The 25,521-nt window shown below is 41.7% G+C and overlaps 1 protein-coding gene across 18 annotated transcripts in view; it reads right to left on the bottom strand.

Annotated features, from left to right (window-relative positions):
- Positions 1–3,235: 3,235 nt before the first annotated feature.
- Positions 3,236–25,521, bottom strand: part of LOC127373191 (calcium/calmodulin-dependent protein kinase type II subunit gamma) — a 36,945-nt gene continuing 14,659 nt past the window's right edge. Inside the window, exons 6-23 of one of the 18 annotated variants that reach the window (XM_051417400.1) lie at positions 23,731–23,803; positions 22,370–22,472; positions 21,815–21,898; positions 21,365–21,459; positions 20,604–20,726; positions 20,325–20,408; positions 19,244–19,286; positions 18,350–18,412; positions 15,477–15,517; positions 14,652–14,735; positions 12,916–12,960; positions 12,731–12,785; positions 12,441–12,521; positions 10,006–10,146; positions 8,332–8,407; positions 8,058–8,152; positions 7,288–7,524; positions 3,236–5,944 (exon numbers count right to left, since the gene is read on the bottom strand). In XM_051417400.1, coding sequence (XP_051273360.1) covers positions 7,292–7,524; positions 8,058–8,152; positions 8,332–8,407; positions 10,006–10,146; positions 12,441–12,521; positions 12,731–12,785; positions 12,916–12,960; positions 14,652–14,735; positions 15,477–15,517; positions 18,350–18,412; positions 19,244–19,286; positions 20,325–20,408; positions 20,604–20,726; positions 21,365–21,459; positions 21,815–21,898; positions 22,370–22,472; positions 23,731–23,803 — 1,519 coding nt within the window. In that variant the 3' untranslated portion in view covers positions 3,236–5,944; positions 7,288–7,291. The remainder of the gene's footprint in view (positions 5,945–7,287; positions 7,525–8,057; positions 8,153–8,331; positions 8,408–10,005; positions 10,147–12,440; positions 12,522–12,730; positions 12,786–12,915; positions 12,961–14,651; positions 14,736–15,476; positions 15,518–18,349; positions 18,413–19,243; positions 19,287–20,324; positions 20,409–20,603; positions 20,727–21,364; positions 21,460–21,814; positions 21,899–22,369; positions 22,473–23,730; positions 23,804–25,521) is intronic. The other 17 variants (XM_051417401.1, XM_051417406.1, XM_051417408.1 and 14 more) reach the window with 17 other exon arrangements.

Genomic DNA, 25,521 nt, shown 5'->3' with positions numbered 1-25,521 from the left:
TCACACTGGAATCTGATATGAGCCATATTTAACCAAACAAAAGCCAAGAATGAATCAGAATAGACTGCAAAGACTTGCAGTGTGAATGTAGACTTTAAAAACAAGTAAATTGCTTGGTCTTTCAAAAATATGAAATACTGTTGGGCAGTGTAGTTTTTAATAAATGCTACTCAAACAGGAGTAAATAGTAGATTTATTGGGGACTATTTTTAACCACTAATAAATTCTACTAAGCATCTAAATCAGCAGGATGGTATATGTGAGATTGACTTACTACTACTGCCTTAGTTAATGGTCACCAAGTGCAATAGAGATGCTAATTTGTTTAGCAGTGTAGTGCTACTCTATGACAGAGGAATATCAGGCTACGCTACACAGACAATACTTGTTAGTAGGATCAATTAAATGCTGGTTTTGGTCATTTTGAGGGATTTGTTGACAAAAATAAGAAAAACATGAATATCTTTATTACCCAGTGTTTAATGAAACCTGAAAAAATAAGATATGTATCAACATCTTGTAATAAAACTCATGAATGTTGCTTTACTGTGATGTTGCCTGATAACCTTGTTTTAATTTCTGACCTAGACCACTACACCGTTTGTCTTTCACTTGGTAAAACAAAAGCATATCACAGTATGTCAGCGAGCATTGTCTTGTGATGAACGTGTTTCCATCAGTTGTTGCTGGAAACGGAGACACTGAGGATAGAGATGAGAACCTGCACTGCCTGTTAGCCGATGCAGTAATGATAACTGTAGAGGAGATGAGGTCTGTCGGTGGTTAAACTTGAGGGACTGGACTATAAATACAGAAATGGGGTACAATTTTATCACTGAACAAAGATATATAAATCACAGACATTATATGGAATAAAAGTAATAATACAGTAATAGTAATACAATAAAGGTTTGTGTTTCACTACCTCTCTGTGACTCTTTCACACACCATTACACAGAGATCTCAGGGATCCTTTACAGAGGTTGAGTTCCAGCACCCAGTTTTGGAGTTTATTTATGAAACTAAAGACATCAACAATCTCCTAAGTGGTCTATATGCTGTATATCAATAACTGTGTTTCCATTATTTCATTCCTCTCATTGTGATACAGAGCAACAGTGAGCTACACATTATGATTTATAGAACTGGAGTTACATTCAGGTAATAACGTAATATCACTGGGTCTCGTTACTGAATATAAAACTACTCATCACCCTTAAGTAAGCTTAGCATAAAGACTGGATATAAGGGGAAACCACTAAGCTGGGTCCAAATGTAAAAGGAAACTGCCTATCAGCACCTCCATAGTTCACTTATGAACATGTTGGCACATTATGTCAGTGGTTCCCAATCTGGAGGTCGCTAAAGCTTCACAGGGGGGTCACAAGGATTTTAAGGGGTGTAAGAAAACTTTAATATACACAGTAGGCCTGTATGTCAGCATTTCATTAATTTCTGTGAAGAAAAGAAAACTAAATTAAATTGTTGTTTGTTTTCTTTTATTTTTTAAGATCTAAACTTTGAAGACCTGAACACAAACTGTATTCAGTCTTCACTCACTAAAATGTCCACCAGTCACCATTTGGGTTAATTGTTGTTCTGTGCAGTTATTGTTATGCATTGAATATAATATGAAAAATCCATAAAATATGTCACTTAGTTTACTCAATGATAGAAAAGGCATCTTGTAAGGAGGAAGGTTGGGAACCACTGCTCTATATAAAACCATTTTGGTTTCTGTAGGCTATGGATTAAATAAACTGGATATACTGCATTATTAGTGAGATTTAGAGTTGGGTCGGGTTAGGTCTTTGTGGTAAACTAAGCAAACCGTCTCTTGACTGTAGCGGTTCATGTTTACAGTACAGAAAAAACTTTGACTTTACCATCTTACTTGTTTACTAAAAACAGATATTCATGGTTTTTGAGGACCACCTTGGAAATAAAAAGCTATCACTGAGGCGCTGCTACTCATGCTTATAAATGACTGGAAACATTTGTATAATCTCTGAAATAAAAAAAAAAAGGGAACCTGTCCTTTTAGACCTCAAAGTCAAAAGTAATTTAGATTCAGGAGACTCGTTCTGGGTCAGCTATTCTCCTAATTCTATTGACACGAAGAGTCGGGGGTCAGAGAGCGCTAACAAGACACATTCCCTCAGGAGTTTCTCCTTTTTTGTGCCTTTGAGAAAGTAAGTGCGAGTGTCGAACTTAACCAACTGCTGAGCTCCCCTCATTAATCACACAGAAAGCAGAGGAACCAGTGGGAGCTGTCCTACATCCCAGGGACACAGACACACACACACAGACACACACACACACAATCCTTAAAATAACTGGGACCATCATAAATAACACCACAAAACCCTTTTAAATAAGGGCTGCAGCATTACTCAACACCTCACAGTGCTCGATACGCCTATTAAGAGCACTGGAAGACAGGACGATGCACGAGCTGTTGAACGGACAGCAGTGATTGTTTTATCCTATTTGTATGTTAATGGCCTGGAAGCTATGCAGTGTTATGCAGGGCTTAATCTGACTTTATGTGATGACAGACAAGTATGGAGGGCAAATATTGTGCCAGCTGCGATGCCGGGTGGTGTTCAGAACATCCAGCCAACCGCAGACCAGTCCAGCCAGAGCCGGTTTGTTTTTACTCAAATCAAAACCTTAATGCTAAATGTCACCTGAAACAATCTAGTTTCCCTTCCTAAAATTGGACAAGAGACTACAAGAGCAGATATTCAGCATGACTAATCAATGTTGCAGTGTTACATAATCAGAAACGTGTGTTGCATATCTCTATGGGCTCCAAATTTGGTGATTTCAGGCTGAGACTCTGCTGATGAAAGCCTCTCTAAATCCAGGCTGGAAAGGTCAAAAATTCACAGTGATCGGGCCAAAAAAAAAAAAAAAAAAAAGGTCTGTTATGTCAGTGTGGGGATACATTTTGTCTGGACAGTAGGTATGTGGTACCAGACGAGTGTGAGAGACAATCAGTTCAGAAAGCATGGAGTTAAAAAGCAGCCAGGGTAAACATGAAACAGTTTTTGGCAGGCTGTTTGGTCTGGGGATGGATGGAGCACATTTCCAGGAAGTGGATGCCTTTTCCAGTACGATATTTGTTGGAGAAGGGACAAAAAAATGTTTCCGTATGACGGCAAAAACTAAAATCGGACGTGACGAGTCGGTGGCCAACCTAAAGAAAATAAACGAGTCGAGAGAGACAGACCAGTGCTGAAATAGTATTTTTATTAAATACTTTCAAGATCCAAGTTCGAAGAATAACAAAGCTATGATGAAGACCAACTAACACTCAGACAAACACTTGATAGTCGTCAATTCATGGTTGTATTTCATTGTACATCATGATCATGCAAAAAAACTCCAGCATCCATGTGAAGGCTGGGGGAGAAAGCGCAGCCCAATAGTATATCATTACAACGCAGGGAAAACGCTAACATCGAGGGCCTCATACCAAGCTACGGCTCCTGAATCCTTTTTTTAAAAATTTTGCGTTTTTTTAAATATTTTTCATGTCACCTATTCAACATTCTGGATGGAGGAAATTCTTATTTCAAAAGATGCAAATATCATATATTAACACTAGCTCCATCCTTATTCAGGTAGGTACATGGTAGAAATGCGTAACTGAAACATGCATATAACTAGGTCTCCCGCTCTGGTTCAACAGTGTAGGTCACAAAAACCTGCACACCCACACCAACTCTTTCTCTCTCTCTGGCTTTCACAACTCCTCTCAACTGAGCAGGCACGATTTAAAACCACCAAGGGTAGATTACATTTATAAATAATTTAGTCTCGATCAATCTGTGAATCGCTCAATCTGTAAATTTTGTGTTGTCTTTACTTCCTCCCTCTTTTCCCTTTTTCTTTTTCTTTTTTTTTATTTTATTTCCTGTGTGCGAGGGAGAGTGCAGAACTCCAGCTTGGCAGATCGGCAAATTACCAAACGACAAAAGTTAACAGCAACAGCGACGACAACAAAAAAACTCAAACCAGTAACACGGGAACAGAGAAACAACAGAGAGAGGTACAAATAAACATCTCAAGAGTAGGGACTCGTTGGTACACAGGGTGGGGGGAGGGGGAGATATCGGAGAGGAGAGGGGGGAGTTTTTAAGATACGACTGTCGCGGATGGATGGAGACAATTAAGCAGCACAGCAAGGGTGGCACCGTGGTCACACAGCAGTGGTGCAGATATGTTACAAAGCCTAAAACACACCACCAGGCGTGTGTGTTTGTGTGTGTGCATATGATATGAAGAGACGGCTCACAGCATTGTGGGATCAGGAGTTAAGGACACTATGATGAAGGTCTTCATGTTTAAAAACTCTAAGAAGAGTCTTGTTGGGCACAGGAGTCACAACTATTTTCAACCCGTTATATATCTTTTTTTTCTTCTTTTTTTTTTTTACTCCCCGTCTCTAAAAACAGTCTTACGGCCACGGGACTAGAGCTGGTAGCCCACGTGTGAGAGTGTGTGTGTGTGTGTGTGAAGAGCTACCAATATTTTAAGGAAGTACTTTAAGGAGGAGAACTATAATAAATTGAAATCGGTGAGGAAAATGTTGCTCCTAAACTAGACTGGGGGTCACAGAGGTCACGGGGTGGTTCCCATGCCCAGATGCACAGGATGAGTGTCTCTTAGATACATGTACATATATTACACTTTTCTACATATATCTATACATACACTGTATTTACACAGTGATTATAAACAAACCAGGCCCTTGCAGAAAGCAGAGAAAGGGAGTGGGAGGGGAGGGTTAAAAGAGGGAATGGTTTAAGAGAGAGAAAAACGGAGAGAGGTTGGGGATGAATGAGGGAGAGGCAGCGGGCAAACATGCAAAACGCAGACGCCTTTCCCGGCGCACTCTCTCCCTCCACTGCATACAGACACAACAGAACGTGTTAACGCGTGCAGGTTAGCTTTAAACTTGCACAATAAAATCCCTCTTTTTAAAAACTCAGCTGCTTTAAAAAGGAGCCTCGAATACAGGATCAGTCAGACGGAGAAATTAAAAAACAAACAAAAAAAAAAAAGAAAAACAAAAAAGGCTCCGGTTATTCACAGGAACGCAAAAGGGAACAGGACGCTAAAAATAACAAAACATGTAACCTCAAAATCAGACGCCCGCCCATCCCCGCCCCCCCCAAAATCCCACAACAACACGATTTTCCGTTCGGTCGGAAAAACAAGCACACAAACAAAAACACATAAACACATAAAAAGCCTAAAGTTCTACACTTTGGTGCTTCATGTTTTTGATATCAAGTTTCTCTCGTCATCAAGTTCTCTGACTGAGCCCACTTGATTTTTTTTCCCTCTTGAATTCAGTTGGGGGAAAATCTCCCTACATCTTTACATCAACGTCCGGGTAACGAACACTTTCTACCCGGTAATCCCTAGAATGCCAAAAAAATGTGTCCAAAATCTCAGCTGCTAACCTCACACTCCCTTCTGTTCCTCCCTTATTAGATAGTGAATATAAATGCTTGGTTGGGTTTTGGTGGTTTCTGGTACATCTAGTCATAATTTACACAGCATATTCATAACTCATACTCATAAACTGTCACAAGTTCAACTGTAAATCCTCTCCTCACGCAGGACGTCTCATCTCGCGCGGGCAGAAAAAAGATGGCTGCCAGGGGAGGGATAGAGGGCAAAGACGCGCCCTCCGATCAGGCGCCAGATGCATGCATCATCCCATGGGGGCGGTGTCTTGTGTTCAGCCGGCCCCCAGCAGGTCAAAGGGGGGACAGGATTGGTTGGTATCGTGGAGAGGGATGCGATCTCGCCCGGCCGGGCTCCTGGCACTAGCCAATCCACGCAGAGGACGTGCCTCTTAAACACGCTCGCTGAAAAAAACTGCCCCCCAAAACACACACTCCAGTAGACTGGAGGCTCAGGACCACTGGTGGGGGGGTGAAGAAGAGGAGCAAATTAGTTTGTTTACTCAAGATGCTTCACTAGTGGCTGCATATTGTCTGAAATGAACCCAGCATAGTTTAAAGAATAATTCTAGTTTGTTCTTGGATCTTATTTCCATAGTTTTGGCCATTGTTTCAATCAGTAATAATAACTTTGTACATGTGGGAAAGACGCAGAACGTTGCCAAAAAAGGAGTCGAGAAGCACCAACAGTCACACAGGTTTTTAAAAAAAAAAAGTGTATTTGGGGTCATTAGTTGGCCTTTTAGAGAGGCGTACAGTAGAAAGCTGACAGCACATAGGGGGAGAGTGTGGGGTGGGGGTTGGCAGAGGTCCCCAGCTGGACTTTATTCAAGGATGTTGCGATTACATGGCAGCTTCTTAACCTTCAAGGCCACCGAGACGTCCTCAGACAGGTTTTAAACAAACCTCCAAGTTAGCCAAACGTATTTAAAAAGGAGAAAACTAAGACGCAAGTATTACCTAAACTGTCTGTTGTAGATATTTATCATTTTACACTCTGACTTTAAACCATATACTTAATTTAACCTTTTTAATTATTACAATAATTAGAGTTATGAGCATTATTGTATAATTCTTGTAGTGTTCTCAGTGCAACGTTATCGTAATCGACAGAACTAATGGCCAAAGATACGAAAATTAGACCCAAGTTGTAATAAACCAAGTTTTTTTCCCCTTTAAGACACAATCTGTGATCCAAACGTAAGCTGAGTGAATCACCTTCACCCCCTAAATATCAAAACAAATGGAAGCAAACTGCCAAACTGGCTGAATTTTAATATACCTCAAAATTATGTGGTTGAAAAAATGACAGATTTAACGTTTTAACAGCCAACTGGGAGTCAGTACAGGTCAGGGCTGCTGTTAGAGTAGATTAAATGTCCAGTGTGTAACATTTAGGAGGATCAATTGGCAGAAATGGAATATAATATTCAAAAAGGTATGTTGTGTTTTTATCAGGTCCTTTTGTAGGTCCAGTAGGTTTCTACAGTAGCCCAGAACGGACAAACCAAAAACTGGCTCCATGTAAGGCCTTTCCCTCGTTTCTCCTACATGCTTGCAAGGTGAGGGTGAGGCGAGGGTGTTGTAACCTGCAATTACATTACTAAATGCCACTAAAATCGTACACACCGATCCTTTAAATGATCAAACCTATACTTGTACCCTTTCAAAGTGTGTGTGTATTTGTGTACTTGTGTATTTGGTGTAGTGTAGCATTTATTTCCTGATATTGCCACTGGGCATTGCCACTTTCTAATTCTACCTATAGTGGCTTGTGTGTGTGTGTGTGTGTGTGTGTGTGTACCTGATCACTGTAGTGGTGCAGCAGGCGCTCCTGAGCAGTGGAAGTGAACATTAAGCCACTTGCCCTCGCGGCGATGCCACACCCTGGTCTCCTCCGATTGGCTGGAACGCGGGCGGCCCGTGGTGTCCACAAACTGTGTGAGCCGGATGTAGGCGATGCACGCAGCGTCTTCGCCGATCAGGTGCACGTGTGGATTGAGCAGGGTGGTGTGCACGGGCTTGCTGTTCTTGCTCAGCACTGGATGAAATCAACGAGACAGAATATTGATCCTTACATAGCAGATAGGCTAATGGATTTGGGGGTTTTAACAGTATTTCTTATTTTCTGTATGTGAGGTCTCTTTGGTTAACGTGAAAGGTCCTTAGATGTACAATATGTCATTTCTGCCACCAAGGGGTCCTCCAACATCAAAACTATAATGATAAAGTTAGTTTGATGAGGTCGTGAAGTAGGGATCATGGGAGTTGCTGTCGGTCATCGCCGTTATTGCTTCAGCTTCTCCCGGTTAGTGTTCATCGTTCAGGAGGGTTACTACTGGGGCCGAATTATGGGCAGAGGTCAAACCAGGTGATTAAAACCGTCAAAAACACAGAATAAAGCAGTTTCACCTTTAAAAATCAGTCAAAAGACGGCAAATTTACTCTATATTTACCAAAAACTGACAACACTTTCCGGTGATCTTCATCCTATGAGATGAAGCTTCGCCTGGCCAGAGCTCTTGGCAGATTGAAATAGACAGATGCATTGTGTGTGTACAAGAGGAGACTTACAGTTTTCAAAGTAGAACTTGTGGAAGTCCATGCCCTCCACCAGGTTCCCCAGGGCCTCAGGTTCAAAAGAGGTGAGTCCAGGATCGCAAATCCTCCTGAGAAAGAAAATCAAACGGGTGAGAAAGTAAGAGTGGGTGAAAAGATGGAGACATTAGAGCGGAGAAACAGAGAACACAAAGAGCAAGAATAAAGACAACACTAAAGAATGCTGTTGGAACATTACATGCATTTATCTTTGTACTGTTTTTCCATTATCTCATGCAATTGTACTCACGTGTAGGCATCAAAATCTCCATTGTTAATCGCTTCAATCAGCTGCTCCGTTATCTTGATGATCTCCTGTTTACGAGCTACAGAGAGAGAGCAGGCGAGAGACAGAGACAGACAGATGGTAAATGGTGAGAAATCAGTTAGAAGAGGAGACAACAATTAACTATGTGGTGGTTTTGCTTGATGACATTTTCTCTCTCGCCTCTCTTTCCTCTGCGGTTACAAGCTCAACACTCGTCTTTAACCTCATCACTCGGTCCGAAAGCAGCTCGACCCTCATCACTGTCTGTCGCTCTGCTTTCACCTTCTGTGCAACACAAAAACTGACTAAACACTCCTCTCTGCTGTGTGAGCACACACTGCCACCACACAACAAATTCTGTTTGTAAACACCATAAGCTTTTTTGACAAAAAAAACATCTCGACTAAAATGGTCCAATAACTAGCCTTTTCCAGAGCTTTCAATTGTATCTCATGTTATCTTCACTTCAGGAGTTTTGCTCAACGAGTCAACTCAGGACCACAAGATGCAACTGAAAGCTAATAATAGATAAAAAAAAGATAATCAGTGGCCTTTGAGTTAAGATTTAAAAAGTAATTAAGAACGAACTTTCAAGCTCAAACATAAAATTACTTTCACTGTCACTATCAAGGCAACAATCATTTTCTAAAAACAGCTGCATTAAAACGTGCTGCCTCTGACCACGTTCACTAATAAATAAAGCAGGATATGAATAATTTCAACAGACAAAAACCATCTCGCACCTAACAAAGCCATAGTGGTACAAAAAGACAATTAAATTGACTGTTTATCAATATTAATGAGAAATATTCTGATGCCTGAGAAGTGTCTATAACTTTTCCACACATACGATTTAAAAGATCAATGAAACCACAAGAAAGGTTTTAAACACACCCCCTTCTACAATAAGCCATGGCTGATAAAGTCTGGTAATATATTGTTCTGCTCAACAACATTGCATGAAAAGACCAAAACCAACAACAAACTGATCCAACTATCAAGTATCGCTGGTGAATCCAAAGCCTGTAAATTAGTCCTCTGTGCTGTAGAGCTCCGTTGTTGTCTCAAACTATTAATAACACACAAATGAGACACAGACCTGTTCCCTCATTACAATGAACCTGGGCACTGTAGATTATTTTGACTCAATCCAACATACATCGTCCTGTTGCCTTAAATACTCCTGAAAATAGTCCCCAACATTGCGGTTTCTGTGATATTTGCAGAGAACTATAGTGACCAGATGTTTCAGGACATTGAAAGAAAAATAGAAACTATAACACTGTTTTTTTTTTTTTTTTTTTACACAGACAATTAAAACATCGTTGGTTCTGGTCTTTTGATGGAACTTGGTGACCATAAACAATATACAGAATAACAGCAGTCATTTGATTTCTATTTTGGTAAAATGATTCGATTTTTTGAACATGCATGAAACCAACTGTTATTGGTCTGATAACATGTGCAGTTCCTTATTTCAAGTGTTAAAACGGAACGGAAACACTGTCTCACCTAACTGAAACTAAACACCTGACTAAATGACTGGACATTATCTGCAGGCTGCTTTCTTTCCTCAAGGTTTTAGTGTGCGGCAGCTACAGTGACTGTAGACGACAAGGAGAGGCTAAGGTCAGTTAGTCAAGACTGTGTTCTTACTCTGCTTAGTGTTGTTTATAGCAGCGACAGTGTTGCTCCCTAGTGGAGCGGCAGGCATGGAGGACTGTGAGAGCTCAGAGTCAGGGCAGGAGCTGTTGCCTGTGCTGTTCCATGCCATGCGCTTTACGTCATGCGGTGGAACTGAAACACACAACGGATGGTCAACAAAACACAAAAAACACGTGGATGGGTTGACAAGGATGACAGAAACGTAACACCTGATCATCCACACACGCAAAACATGCAGAAAATAAACTTAAGTGACAAAATTTAGATGAAGCTGACGTGGGTTAGAAATCAGTAAAAATTTGTAGGAAATAAAACAACAGTCATGAGTTAGTGCGGGGTTTTAGTTTATGACAGGCATGCAGATGGGTAACATGAGGACAGGATGGCAGCTGGAAGCAAGATCAGTACAGCTCTGATTGTGATGCTGTGTGATGTGGAAGTCATTTAACTGCCTGCTCTGCTCACATCTACTCTACTCTTAATGCTCATATACGTTAATGAAGCCCCATCTGATGAACTGCAGCACCCGGAGAGAGAGGATCGAAGCTGTTGTCTGTTATTAGCTCATGTGATGCCAGTGGGGAAAACTTAGCATGTTCAGGAAGGAAGGAAGGAAGGAAGGAAGGCAGGCAGGAAGGAAGGAAGGAGTGGGTAAAGGATACAAGAGAGGAGTACAGATGAAAAGAGATCAGACTGTTCTGTAGTGCAGGTGTGTCTGACGAGAAGAGGTCAAGAGACGAGAGGAGAGATTAAAGGAGGGGGAAGATTTGAGAGAGGACAGAGGTGAGATAACATTGTAGCAAAGAACAGCGTGTTAGAGAGAAATGGAGAATAAATTAAGAGAGAAGATTAAAGAGCATAACCGAGAGTAGAGCATTAGAAGAGAGGAGAATGGGGGAGACAATGTGAGGACAAAGAGAAACCTGATGCTCTATGGTGTGTGTGTGTGTGCACGCATGGATTCCAGTAAAGCCAGACAGGCAGCAGGGCCTGTCAGACTGGGAGGCCGGTTTAGGACACCCAGCTGCAAGGTAAGCAAAGCTTCCTCCAGCTGGAGCTGTCACATTAGGAGGACAAGGGGATAGATGCAGTGATCACCAAGAAACACGCACACACGCGACACGCGCACACACACACGCACGCACGCACACACACACAAATTTCAGGGTTCCCACAGTGGCCCTGATGAAAAATTCCACAACTTTTTAAAAGACTTTCCATAATTAGGAGTGTCTCTGTGACCTAAAAAAGTCCCTGCTGTTTAAAAAAAGAAAAATTAGTTCTGAGTACAGCGAAGTCCGGGTAGTGAAGCAGTTAAAGGTGGAGTCTTGCTCTTAAGGAAGTGAGCGCACAATGTATAAGTATAATGGATGTACACAGCAGGAAATGACCATCTGCAATCAGCGCCTAAAAACAAGCTGTAAAATCCATTCTAGTAATGCATCCTAGGTAAAAGGAATATTCCACTTTATTACAACTTCTTCTTACTAACAGTAAGAAAATCACATCAACCTAAACTAGGGATTATTGAGGCCTTTTTGAGCAGATCGCGTATCAAAGAACGTAACTGATCAGATCCACTGAATAGTTTCATCTTTGGCAGCATAAAATTTCACCATCAGTCACATTCCCTAAAGCTGACTTAGATTATAGTGCCACAGCAAATCTGTGCACGCTAACGGTTTATTATAAAAAACACTTTATGTGGAGGTAAAGCAGTTTGAAACGGTCAAACGCTGATCAATTATAAAATTAAGCCTAACCCTAAAATCTTTTCAGAAAAGTTCACTGTTTATCTGTAATATGAGAATGTTTATGACCAGCAGCCATTGTTTCCTGCTATGAGTTGAAAATATGTTTGAAAAAAAATCTAGACTGTGCCAAATCATCAACAATCAAATCAAGCTCCATTATCGGTTGGCAAAGAACATGGCCCCAGGGGTTTATCTAAAACTTGTCTTACTTGCTTTTAGTGATTTCCGTGTTATCATACCGCAATTACCTTGTTGAGCACAATATTATTACCAATTTGAGTGATGTCCAAAAACAAAAAAATAAAAGATCTAAGTTGTAATAAACCAGAATTATCCTTTAAACAAATCAAATCATTATCAATGTGAAAAAATATAAAATTCTCTGATGTTCCTTGAGTTTTAAATAAGGATTTTCTGGTCGATAACATCTATAAAAATTTAAATAACAAACAAACAAACATAAAAATCAAATATAGTCCACAATTTCCAAAACCAGTGGGAACCCTCAAAAAAGCTTGGTGGATCAGAGTGAGGGAGCTCAAAGATGTAAGACGTCATTGCCAGTGACTACAAAAAGCCAGGGTGGAAGTGGGAGGTTGGGTGGGAGGGTGGGGGTGTTAGGTCCTTGCCAGTGGCGACCGTATAGCTTCTGGTTGCCATGGATAAACTTACTGGCAGGTGAACTTTGAGGTGAGGGCAGAAGTGGGGGCATCTCCTCTGTGGCGCTGCTCTGACTCAGTGCCGAACTGTCCGCTAGAACACACACACAAAACGCAGCCAGACACACGATAAATACATACGTACACAAACCACAGGCACACAGTCAAGAGCGTGAGAGACACGTGTTGTATCTCAGCACACCTGCCAGTCATTACAGTCAAATACACACACTTCACTAGATGGGAGACAGAGAAAGAGAGAGTGGATAAGAACAGGAAAAAGGAAAGAAAACACTTGACTACCTTTCCTACCTTTCATTTCCTCCTCATCGTTGGTGGCGTTGCTCTCTGTTGATCCCTGTTGAGTGCAGACAGACGAACAGAAAGATACTGAAATTAACACACACAGCTTTCTAGCCCAAGAGGCCTTAGAGTGGAGCAGCTGGGCGACACTCGATGCTTTCAGACAGACGAAACACACATCTTACCTTAACTCCATCAGGAGGGTTGTGCACCACTGTGCTCTGAGATTCCTGCGATGCAGAACAGAACAGTTAATCCAACACGTCTTAATCCTAGACCAGTGCCTCCCAACTGGCTTTAAACATCTCCTTCCTAGTAGCTGGTTTGACTTCTACTGTCAAGAGAGCTCTTGGCAAGGGCTGGGAGAGGATTCAATATTCCCATTTAGGGGTGCAACTAACTACTATTTTCCATTTAATTTCCATTAATCGATTGTTTGGTCTATACAATGTCATAAAATAGGAAAATTCTTTGCAGAATTCCCCCAAATCTGTTTGACCAACAGTCCGAAACTAAAAGCATTCAAGTTTACCATCGTAGAAGATGAAGAATACCAGCAAATATTCACATCTGAGAAGCTGAAATCAGTGAATGTTTGACATTTAGCTGGAAAAGGATTATTGCAGATTAATTTTCTGATGATCGATTTTAGACTTTTGTATTGTGATAGCATCATACTGTGTGGCTGTTTTACAATATTAACAAAATTCTGAGAAAAACGTCATTAAAAGTTATGAAATTTAGTTATAACAGTTTTACACGTGTGAAATGTTTATAGGGCAACAATCCTTGGTTATTTTAAATTAATCATTTAATCTACAGCAAAATTACAATTCCTCACTAGCCCAGTTTCCCTGTATGCCAGTTAAATTCCTTAACTTAAACGGTTAATCGATAATTAAAAATAGTTGTCCAATAATTATTTTGTCAATAGACTAATCAATTCATTGTTTCAGCCCTAGTTTTTTCTGATGTGATCCATAAAAGTGGAACAGTTCCTTTGAATTGAACATCAATAATTTATGTGTGTGTGTGATTTTGTATAACATAAAAAAATCTACTGGTAAAATATTCTAATTAATATTCGCATAGTGATTTCAGCCACTTAACGCCTACCCATGTCGCTATGCACCACCAGTTGAGAAGCACCACGTTACCGAACCAGACAATATTATGTAACAATATCAGTACAAGATGTTTTATGTAATGCATGCTGGCAAAGCGTCTTAAAATCAAAACATGCTAATACTGGATGAGAGCACAATGATTACAGTTTGGCAGTATGATAAGGATGCCATGGGGGGTGCTAATGGTGGCAAGATGAACCGGTTAGAGTTAGAAAAATGGGTTGGATGGGCGAAAAAAATTTAGATAAAGTAAGATGTTAGGATAGATGGTTGCAAGGCGGTGGCGACTTTAGTGAGAAAGTCAAAAGGATAGCTGGTTAAGCATGGGAGAGCAGTGAATAACACAGAGGCCATTACATGATAAATTCTACTCAGATATCAGCAGATGTAACTAAATAAAAACAGGACTACAGTTCTGTGTTGCTACTTTGGAAGCATTTAATCCTAAACACAAGTTCATGCTCCTTAGAAATCTAAAAAGGTGCACATGTGCAGCCTGAGATTCAAAGAAGGTAATGAGCATTTTTAATTATTTAAAAAGAAAAAAAGTGTATTTTCTGCTTTGATTCAGGAACACATGTGCAGCTTGGGGGGGTACAATGGCCAGAGGATGGGTGTTGCCGGGATAGGGAATGTTACGGTGCAACACCTCCTGGATGGTAGATGAAAGATGACAAGCAGCAACTATGACGATGGAGGATGAGGCACAACGGGCTACTAGGCAACTACTGGGAAAGATGGGGTGGGGGTGAGGGGTTTTTTTTGGGGGGGGGTTAAGAGGCGGCCTACTGTACCATCTGGGCGTTGGTTGCCATGTTGGTGTCTTTCAGGGCATTGATGGCGCTCACTATACTGTTCTTACTGTTGTTGGTAGAAGGCTGGGACGAGAACGCAGACACTCAAAGTGAACACATACGTTACGCACACACACACAGATGCATTAGAATTACGCCTTTTAGGGAATGGGGCTAATGTTGATCGAGGCTCCCAGGCTGTTGAGAGCTAACAGGGTAAATGAGAGGGTGAGTGCCACAGAATGGCCTCTAGATCATCCTTTTTACTGCCTCACTAACTCTCTATGCCTCCGCCACTTAACTGCACAGAGAGACCCCTGGGGCAGAGGAGAAAGAGAGGAAGGCAGGAGGAGGAGGAGAGGGGAGAAAGATGCTTAATGGCAGCAGTGAATGACGAAGACTGCTCGGAAAAAGAGAGCAGCAAACCTCTTGACCGAGACCAACTAAAGGTGAAAGACTAAAAACAATTAAGCCATCAACTAATAATTATACACAGGAATGTGACTGGAACTGGGAAAAGGGTTAAACAGAGCATCTCAAACTTGTGTATGGGATTCTGGGATCTAAAAAAAAAAAAAAAAGGTTGAGAAACTTGAAATGAATGGGAAATTTGAGCCAAACAATAAAACTCCTGAAAAATATCTTTTACTGCATGAAAAAGATATTGTTCGATATAATACAAAAGGAAAAAGTCAGCTTGGGAGAGAAACTGAGAGGGACGGAAAAAGAACAGAAAGTAAAAGAAAGGGGGTCAGCTAATAGAGGAGAGACAGGACACAGTGTAGTAGAACAAAAGAGGGCAAAGAGGTGACGAGACAAGCTTACCTTAGCAGAATCTGACTTCTTGTTGAGTAAACTTTTGCATGCTGTAAAGGAAAAGAGGATAGAAAGAGAGAAATGGGTACAGTTTAACTGTTGACGACAGCATCCATGCCAATCCATACAGCTCTTTTTCAGCTTTTATAGAAATCCGCAACTTGAGCAAAAAACGTGGATCTGCAATTTGTCATAATCTATGAAACCCCAATACCTGAGCTTTTGTACACAAAGTAAGTCTACATGTTGCCACAGAATAACATGCATTTAATGGATTTCTTGGGCATTTTTTCCCCCCTTGGCTGTACAAGTTGCTACACTCTGCAAAACCCATTCAACATCATAATCCATTCATTGCCATCTGGGGATAAAAGAGAAACCTGAGAGCAAAGTAAACTTCCTCAATCCATTTCCTGTCTGGAAGACCCCAGCAAATCTAAAAAAGAGAGTGATGGTCAGACTCAAACTGCCGCCAGGACTGACGGCAATGAGCTAGGTTAATGTAAATCATTGATTTCTTTTAAGGGCCCAAGTCACTTTTCCTCTCAGTCTAAAGCTCTCAACTGTCTGTTGCTTCCTTTTCTCTCGTTTTTTCTACTGACACACACAGGTTGCAAAAATCTTATCTTGTGTTTCTTACCTTCCAATAAGAAATGGGAGAGGGGAAAGAGGGGGAGAAAGGGGAGGGTTGAAAGAGACGGCTTAGTATTTCAACACAAGAGAATGGAGATAAGGGGCACAGCATTTACAGCAGAAAACAATATCAAGTGACAACTCATGCTCCTTAATCTTGGCTGTTGCGTCGATATGCAGCTTCTATCTTGGCCTGGCCATGCAGCATCCAAAGAAAAAGCATTGATATATAAAAAAATAAAATTTTCATTCCACAACCAGGGAAAGGACAGCTGATTGTTCAGAGCGCAAACGTCTGCTCGTAATTCGACTATATCTTCTACCAAAGACAGGGTGCTAACTGTGACAGCACTGGACCACCACGTTCATGTGCTTTCTAAAAACGTCCTTCCCTCCTGCTCCTCTGGAGAATGATCACTAATTTCACATAACAAGACAGACGAGAGTCAAGATGACCCTCAGTGGGAGCGCTGCACCACTCAAGCAACATACCAGCTCGATGATGAACAAGGAAGGACGGTTTAGAAAGCATCTGAAGTTGTGTCTCCCGAGAGCATTTTACAGGATATAACCACACAGGACACCCACATGCGAAAGGCAGCAAGGCAAACACCTTTCTAGAAACATACAGAAATGCTTCAAATGCACACTTCTGTCACATTTTTGCTATAATGTCGATAAAAAAAAAAAAATAAAAAAAGGAAACATCATGAGCAAACTGCCAAGCCTTGTTTCAGCCATATTCTACAGAGATGTGCAAGGAAGCTGTTCTAGTACAAAAGTGCCAGGATTTTGGAGAGTGATGAGTGACATCATCAGAGGATCAAAAGCTAAAATAAATAAATAAATAAATAAATAAATACATAAAGAGCTGGACGATTAAAAAGGAGGAGAGCTGAGGAGTCCCATCTGGAGTGATGATGTCACACATGATATTGACAGAAACTTACAAAACAGGAAACTTGGTCCAGTCTCAGTGAGGAAGCCCGCATTCGGAGGGCTCTAGCTGACAATCAAACCACCACAAACACCCCGAATCTCAACGCACCAATCACACATTCCAGTAATAACACCCACCTCCCCTTAGGTTTCTCCACTAAGGTCATCTCTTCTTTTACATTTTTACCTTTATCCTGCCTACATACAGATTCCTTGTTACCTATGGAGAGATTTATGTACACTGTAGAGCAAACAGGATTCACTCGTCTGAAAAGGTGACAGAAGATCCAGTCTGCTCTACACTGTCTATTTCTAATGTACTCAATCCATGGAGCCACCATCGGAATCGCCGACCTTTACCACCCGTTCCCGCCCAGCTGGATGGGAGCAGAGCCTGATTTTAGTACTTTCAAAACAAGGGGATCCACTCCTCTGTTCATGGTGGAACTGAGTGTGACTGGAATATATCACTGGGCGGGCGGTTTGCTGCGCCACGTTGGCTTGTGGCATTCCTTTGAGGAGGCATGGACACGTTTTTGGAAAGTACTAAAACAGACCTCAGGAGGGGGAGATGAGACGTGGGATGCCTTTAACCTCTGGGGATTCATCAGGAAGGCTACACAACGGTGATGGTTTCAACAGTTGGCTCCGGCAGCAGCACCAAAGGCAGCATTCCCATCCGTCTCGGTCAAACCCTCTCCCCCAGCTCCTAAACATCCGCCTTTTCCCTCCCCTCCCACCAGACCCAGGTCGGACGATGGCAGCACGCCAACCCAGCTCTTGCCGGCCCCCTGCAGTGTCAGTTCCCGCCCCCAGGATACATGCCCCTCCTCATCCCGAGCCCCAGTCCACCCTGTGCCCATCCTCACGGGGGGAGAGGGCAGAGCACAGGGGCGTATGGGGTCAGCTGGAAGTCAGGATGGAGCTTACTAGAAGTGACGACATAACTAACTTGGGAGATGAAATGGGGGTTACAAGGTCGAGGCTGAGTGGTGGTTAGGTGTAAATGTAAAAAGCACTTTGGAGTGCAGGTTGAATCGATTACCATTAAGTGATGCTGATGTACATGATTGTGTGCTCTTTGTATTACAGCAAAGACAACACACACTTGTAAACACCCTAAATGAACGAAATGTGTCTGAGTATGCATGCGTGTGTGTCTGTGTGTGTGTGTGTGTGATAGATATTGATGAAGATGCTGGCAGAGGCTGCATGCAAGAGTTTAAAGGTGGTAATGGGGTCCCACCCCTGTACGATGAACCAAAGAAGTAACTGTGTGTGGAGAGGATGGGCGTGTCTCTGGGACGTACCTTCCTGAGCCAGTGAGGCCGTGGAGGAGGCGGCAGCAGCAGAGTTGGTATGCTGCCGGCCCACTATTGGACAGAAATGCTACAGTTGGGAGGGGCTGTGCAAATTAGGCAGATCTATCTCTACGCCGTTCAATCGTGGGCCTAGAAAGCTACAGGGTGTGCTGGCTGCAGCCCAGATACATCACAAGGTTTGATAGAAATGGGCTAAAGCAAAGACGTGCACCCCTGTGGTTTCCTAGGCCCAGGGTTGAAATCATTAGCCATCGACTGACCAATTACTTAGAGGCTGAGAACAAGGCTTCAGCGAAAACAAGTCACTCTCAGGAGACTGAGATAGAAACACAGAATCTTAACAGTCACCTGTTTTTATAACACCACACTTGCCCCCAACATAAAAATCTCATAAAAGTCTAGGCTTCCCTCTCTCACACATGCAAACGCTCCATGGGAAGCAGAAAAGAGGGACACACACAGAAACACAAGCACACACATACACCCACACACAAACACACAGGGAGAGAACATTAGCATGGACAAGGACGTAACTGGCGCCCACATATAATCTGGTACAAGACAGAAGAAAAAAAATATCACATTTTAGCCTGCTCACATATCAGGATGCAATGCACTCATAATAATCCATCATTATCTATACATTATTTCTACCATGATTCGAAGGAACTTCATGTTTCAAATCAGTTCGAATGTTGTAAGCAAGCAAACTCCTGTGCACAAATACATATTGTTATTTTGAGGATGTGTGGGTGAGTGTGTGTGAGTGTATGTGTGTGTGGTGAGGGGGTTAAAAGAGGTGCAGAGGACTCTATCCACTCTCCTTCCTCCTCTGCCTCTGCATGTGCTGCGTGGGAGGCTGAGGGCGAAGGGCACACCCACCTGAGAAGTTTCTGGACACCAGCATGGTGGTGAGAATGGCTCCCTGGAGGAGGAGAGGAAGGAGGAGAGAGAAGTGAGGGAGGTATAATAATGAGTGCAAGGAGTTTGGTTTTATTTAACAGGATTTCAGTTTTTCTTATTCTGCTTTCTCTGCTCTGTATTCATTTCTAAAATGGGACAATAACATTTATCTTTCTGCCTTTGTTTATTTATTCTTTTTTTTTAAATGGCAGTGCCTTCATCACAGCGTGGTTAATTTCAAGAGCTAAATCCAGTCAAAGCCAAGGGGTTAATTTGTTCTCTGTCAAACAGTATGTAATTATTAAAAAGGGGAGATGCCCCATTAACAGTCTTTACATCTCTACGTCCAATAACACACTCTTCCATGCAAATTAATTTAAATGATCTGACAAAAAAGAACAACTGCTACTTGATCCATTAGTTTGCATGCACAGCTGCGAATGCAAACTATAGCAACTAGAGCTGGGTATCTTTTCAGATATTTCAATATTGCTGCTGAAGCATGTTTCTGCATCCATACCAAAGTTTTTATTTTATTTTGAGAAGCATAATCATATTTTCCACAAAAACCTTTTTTTTTTTTTTTTTTTTTTACAAAATTTAACAAAAAAGAGGCCAAGGCCATTCAACAATGTAACCTGAATACAAATAGGTTAACATTTTACAAACCAGGAAATAAAAAGACATTCAATGCCAGCTTTTAGTACTTAACAGTAAACTCAAAACTATAGCACCAAAAAAGTATTTGGGTTCGATACCCAGCCCAAACAGACACATATATTGTAAAGCTTAATATTTCAATGATCACAGGACAGAGAGATTAGGGCAGCTGTTTTCAAAGAAAGGTGCCAAAATATAAAGCTCACATTAAAAAAATCCTGTGTACTGTAATATATGCAATAAAACACTGTGCAGAGACTGTACATGTTCTTGCTAAACAAGATCATAAAAGAGATGTATGGTGGGCAGACTGATGGTGCAACAAAGTAAGTAGATTTAGCAAATAAGCAAGGAGGGTCTATAAACAGAGAGGTGGCAAATCAAAATTCAGAATGGTTACCTTAAGTTTTCGGCGAGCATTGAACTTGCGGAGACACTCGACAGTTTCCTGTCTGTGCATCATGGATGCCACTGTAGAACGGTGCTGCAAGAGGACAAAACAAGAGTTAAACATATTACAAACTCTCAGTGTTCGTGTAAATCGATTTGAAAAGAATGATAGTTATGTGAAGGCTACAATATAGTAATTATCTTGGTAGTGTTGAGCTTGTACAGATGTACTTATGTACAATTCAGTGTAATTCCAATAATTCTCTTTGGTGAGCGAGTGAATACTTACGCAGACCCAAGGGTGTTTGAGGGCCTGTTCGGCAGTGATTCTCTTGGCTGGATTAATGGTCAACATCTGGTTGATCAGGTTCTTTGCCTCTGGAGTCACTGTGTCCCACTCTGGGGATGGAAACTGAGAAGAATTTGGAAACAAATAGGTGTGACCGTTAGGAAACTGAGGTATTTGTCAAAATTAGATTGATATAAAAACAAAACTGCTTTTCTTTTTGGAAAAACAGAAAACATGTGTCTGTCTTCTGCATTTTATTCAATTTTGTATCTTTCCTATCATATTTATCTGTTAAAATATTTTGTCAAGAGGAATGATTTGTCTTTTAATGCAAACCAAATTTACCTACAGATGCAAATAAAGTAACCTGAACCTAAACCTGATTTGTTCCAGGTCTTTAAGCCATTTATCATTAAGAGTAAAATCCCTAAGAACAGGCTGCCTGAGACTTCCCCAGTCTCTCTGGAAACTGCATGGTGACTTGATTATTCAGAGACTGGGAAAGGAGGATACCCCTTCTCCGATTCTCTGTGTCTCTCTCTCTCTCCCTCACACACACACACACACACACACACACACCCCCTCTGCAATGCGTCAGGGAGGCCCTGATAGGATCAATAGCTTTGGACCAGCTCTCAATTGGACACTATTAAACATTCAAAAACTGCTTAGCAAACCCCTGCACTGCACCCTTTACAAATATACAGCAAACACACACACACACACACACACACACACACACACACAACAAAACACCTTACATCGTATGCTCCAGCTTTAATCTGCTGATAGAGTTTGTGTTGATCTTCATCCCAGAATGGAGGATATCCCACTAACAAGATATAGAGAATAACACCTGACAGGAAACAAAGTCGGGAAAAAAAAAAGGAGATCATGTTACAATACATTATTCTTCATTCAACTTCAGCAATCTCAATGTGACAACATTTACAATAAGAATATTATGTGTTTTTGTTGTAATGTCTTTCCGAAGAACCTCTCAAAACTTCTTTCTTTCTGAGAGACACATTTAGCCTATGGCTAAATTATTTCACATTTACATTTCAAAAAAGAAATCTACCTTCAAATAGTAGTTTGCAAGGCTGTCAAATTGGTTAATTTGACTAAAAAACAAACATGGCCAGAGTCTGGTGTTTGTAACAAGCAGATTGCAACAGGTCTATTGCCCAAAGATGAGGCTGAAGACTCACCACAAGCCCATATGTCCACAGGCTTGCCGTAGGGGTCCTTTCTCAGGACTTCGGGGGAGAGATAGCCTGGAGTGCCCGCAAACCCTGCGCGACAGACGAACAAGAGAACCCAATTAACCGATGCCTTGTATTCAAATTCTGATGACTGCTATTTCTGTGCAGTTATGTGAATGGTTCAGACGACAGTGACTTGTTGGACTCCCAACGCCAGACCAGATTATGACAGTGTAGAGTCACAAGCAAATACCCGTTAATCATCTCGTCCCCGCTGGAAAGCCAGCCAAATGCTAGCAGCTCGGATGTTAGCCAAGACACAATGGCCCAACCATGAACTGAAAAGTGTCTGTGAGCCTCTTAAGCAAAGCTTGCACAAATATTCTTTGGCTTCAAAGTGGGCAGGTGGACGTGTATCTGTATGAATGAGGGGCCTATTCAGCAGTGATTTGTATGCTTAAGCATAAAAACTATCGAGTGCTTAACACCCAGATAGAATAACAGATCAGTTAACGCTCCAACATGTTTGATATGCGTGTGTCACTGTTTGTGTTTTCTTACCAAACCAAGCCTGCTGGTCTCCCTGCACTTCAATAGCAAGGCCAAAGTCTGCCAGCTTCACTGCAGCTCCCTTCATCTTACTGGCCAACAACAGGTTCTCAGGCTGGGAGAGACACACACGGTGAAGCAGAATGTAGGACAAGAGATCAAGACAGTGAGAGACAGATAGTGACAGGCACTCTTCAGTAAAGCTCTTTCTTAGAAATATTCATATTTGATGTACTCGACACAGCTCGTGTGGGGGTTGGGTAAAGGTGTGAGAAAGCGATGGAAAGACGGAGGATGTAGAGAGAGGATGGGTGGTTGAGAATCTCCACAAAGCCTTATATGGGCATGGGTTCGTAGCCATAGAAACCACTCGGGAGTCATTTAGGCAGCGCTGCAGACTGCATGCTAAATGGAAAGTGTACTTAGCGAGAGGCAGCGTGTGTGGCAGCGTTCTAAATGGCCGTTGTTTGGGCAGTAGGACATAAATGGCCGCAGTAAAAGCCCACTCAGGATAAAAGGCCAACAAATCAGACAGGCAGCGCTCGAGGTAATAGCGTTATTCTCCGACACAGAGCATGCACACACGCACACACACACACACACAAAAGCCGCCCACACGTGTCTGAGACACCCCTCAAGATTGTTTGTTCCACACCTTGCGGTGAAAAGGTACAATTCGATACATATTATTACTGTCCTTCCTACCAGGATTATCAGCATCACCTTAAACTGGGTTAACTGGGTTAAGTAGAAAACAGGAGGTGGCAGAGAAGCTCTCTTCCTCTACTCTTCGCATTTGAGCCTATCAGAAATTTGGGACCATTTAAGCCCCTCCCCTGCTGCTCCATGGGTGGTGTGATGTCACATGGGTTGTCCTGGCAACTACTGAGGTTTATCTATGCCTTCACCTCCTCTCATAATAGACCCCCGTTCACAACAGTACAAAGTGAGTAAGAGTGTGTGTGTGTCTGTGTGTGTGTGTGTGTGTGTGTGTGTGTTCATGTGCCTGTTTGAGTCCTTGTCTTTTCCTTGCCATAGGTGAGAGACCAACCCCACCACGTGATCATGACTCACCATCTCTGCGCTTGACATGAACACACATGCATGCGGGTACTCACACACTCACACACACACACAGACACACACGCTCAGACAAGCTGACAGATCTGACGACAGAGAGACGAATAGAGGTTAAAAAACACTAGATGGGAGAGGGACGCAGGGGAGAAACAAAAAAGGAATAAAAGCAGAAATGCAGAGGAAAAGGGAGAGAGAGAGAGATGGAGAAACTGAGAGCCATCTGTGTGTTGCCATGGCCACGAGCAGAGGTGTGTGTGAGTGTGTGGTTGTCACGGCAACGGGCAGCCACTCACCTTGAGGTCTCTGTGCACAATATCATGCTGGTGGATATGATTGACACTCTCCAAGATCTGACTAATGCAATGACTACGGAGAAAGAAAAGGGGACAAATAGAGAAAGATGTCAGTCACTGCCCTTCATTACAATAAATAAATAAATAAATAAATAACATATAGTCCACATAGTCCTGCTTATCATTCTTCTGCACTCATTCTTGTTCACTATAGGATAACAACATGAAACCAGTACCGTTTGCATTTGGTCAATCCAACCTTTTAACAACCCTTTAAATGTACATCTATATCATTAGGGGGCTGAAATATGAGCCATTTATGAACTATTTAAATTTAGGATGTAGAGCCAAAACAGTTAGTCAATTGACAGAAAATTTGCTGGCAACTATGCTGATAATTATTCATCCGTTTAAGCAATTTTCCAAACAAAAAAATGCCAAACAATACTTTGTTAGAGCTTCTTGAATGTAAGTATTTGCAGATTTCTCTATTTTATATCATTATAAATTCATTATCTTTGGGTTGGGTCAGACAAACAAAAGCATTATGGGGATGTTAATGTGGGCTCTAGGAAAGTGTGATGGGCATTTTTCACAATTTTCCAAACAATTAACTGAGAAAATAATCAATACATAAATCAATAAGGACTTTTGGATGTGCCTAAAAGCATGTAAAACATACAAATCACCAATATTATGTTCTAATCCAATAAAGGTTGCACTTCAGGGTAAGTTGCATAACAAACATTTACTATACACTATTATTTTTCAAAGACATAATCAAGGTACTGTAGTTTAAATAATCAATACCAAGAAACTTGTGTAGGAGGTCTAACACCACACAGTCAATAAATCTCTATCCCAGTAGCAATTTTAATAATGGGGGCGTCAATTCAGCTGCTACCAATACCATTATTTCTCAATTCTGGCTGGAGAGCATGTTTTCACACTAGCTTGGTTAGTGTTGGCTCATGATGGGTCTTGTAAAATGTTCCAACAAGCCAGTACCCTTATTACTGTCCTACGCACTGTGGTGTCAGGCTCCTAATTCCACTATTTGAGGCTCATGTTCATGTCATATCTCTGTAAAGGTTAATGGGTCAGAGGCTGTGTCCCAGCTGGAGAGAGCGAGGCAATCCACATGGCTTGCTTTGTGTGTTGTGTGTGTGTTGTGTGTGTGCGTGTGTGTGCGTCTCTGTTCACGCAACACATGGGGGGCTTTGAAAACGCACAAAGACCCCTAATCCAATTGTGCTACAGACTTCATAAGCTGCACAGCACATAGTCACAGAGAAAAAAGGGGAGGAGGGTCTCTGAGGAGAAGGAAGAAGTGAGGAAGGAGAGAAAGCTTAAATGTCACAATGCCAACCAAATGTCAGAAAGTAGTGTAAAATGCCCAATACCATTTCAGAAAACCCATGCTGATGTCTTCAAATTGCCTGTATTGTCCAATCAATAGCCCAAGCCTCAAAGGATATTCAATTTTAAAATAATATAACACAGGAAAAGCAAGCTACAAACATCAATTAATCGATTATCAAAAATCTGTGGTGTGTTTATCGTTTCAGTGTTATGTAGAGGGAAGATGGAGAGTGACTCATGTGGCCAAAGACAGAAGAGACACAAGTATATTGATGCACTTGTTGACAAGGGAACACACATTTGCTGACAAGAATACAAGCAAACCAATTATATCCACCACTGTGTGCCTGTGTGTTCACATTCACAAAATGAGTCAGTATTCACATGTTTAATGGGATTAGGCTGTATGTTTGCAGCAGTGTGTGTGTG

The sequence above is a fragment of the Dicentrarchus labrax genome, unplaced genomic scaffold, assembly GCF_905237075.1.
Source record: "Dicentrarchus labrax unplaced genomic scaffold, dlabrax2021, whole genome shotgun sequence".
Lineage (NCBI taxonomy): Eukaryota > Metazoa > Chordata > Actinopteri > Moronidae > Dicentrarchus > Dicentrarchus labrax.
Note: the sequence above shows the minus strand (reverse complement) of the source record. Positions and strands in the feature narration are given on the sequence as shown.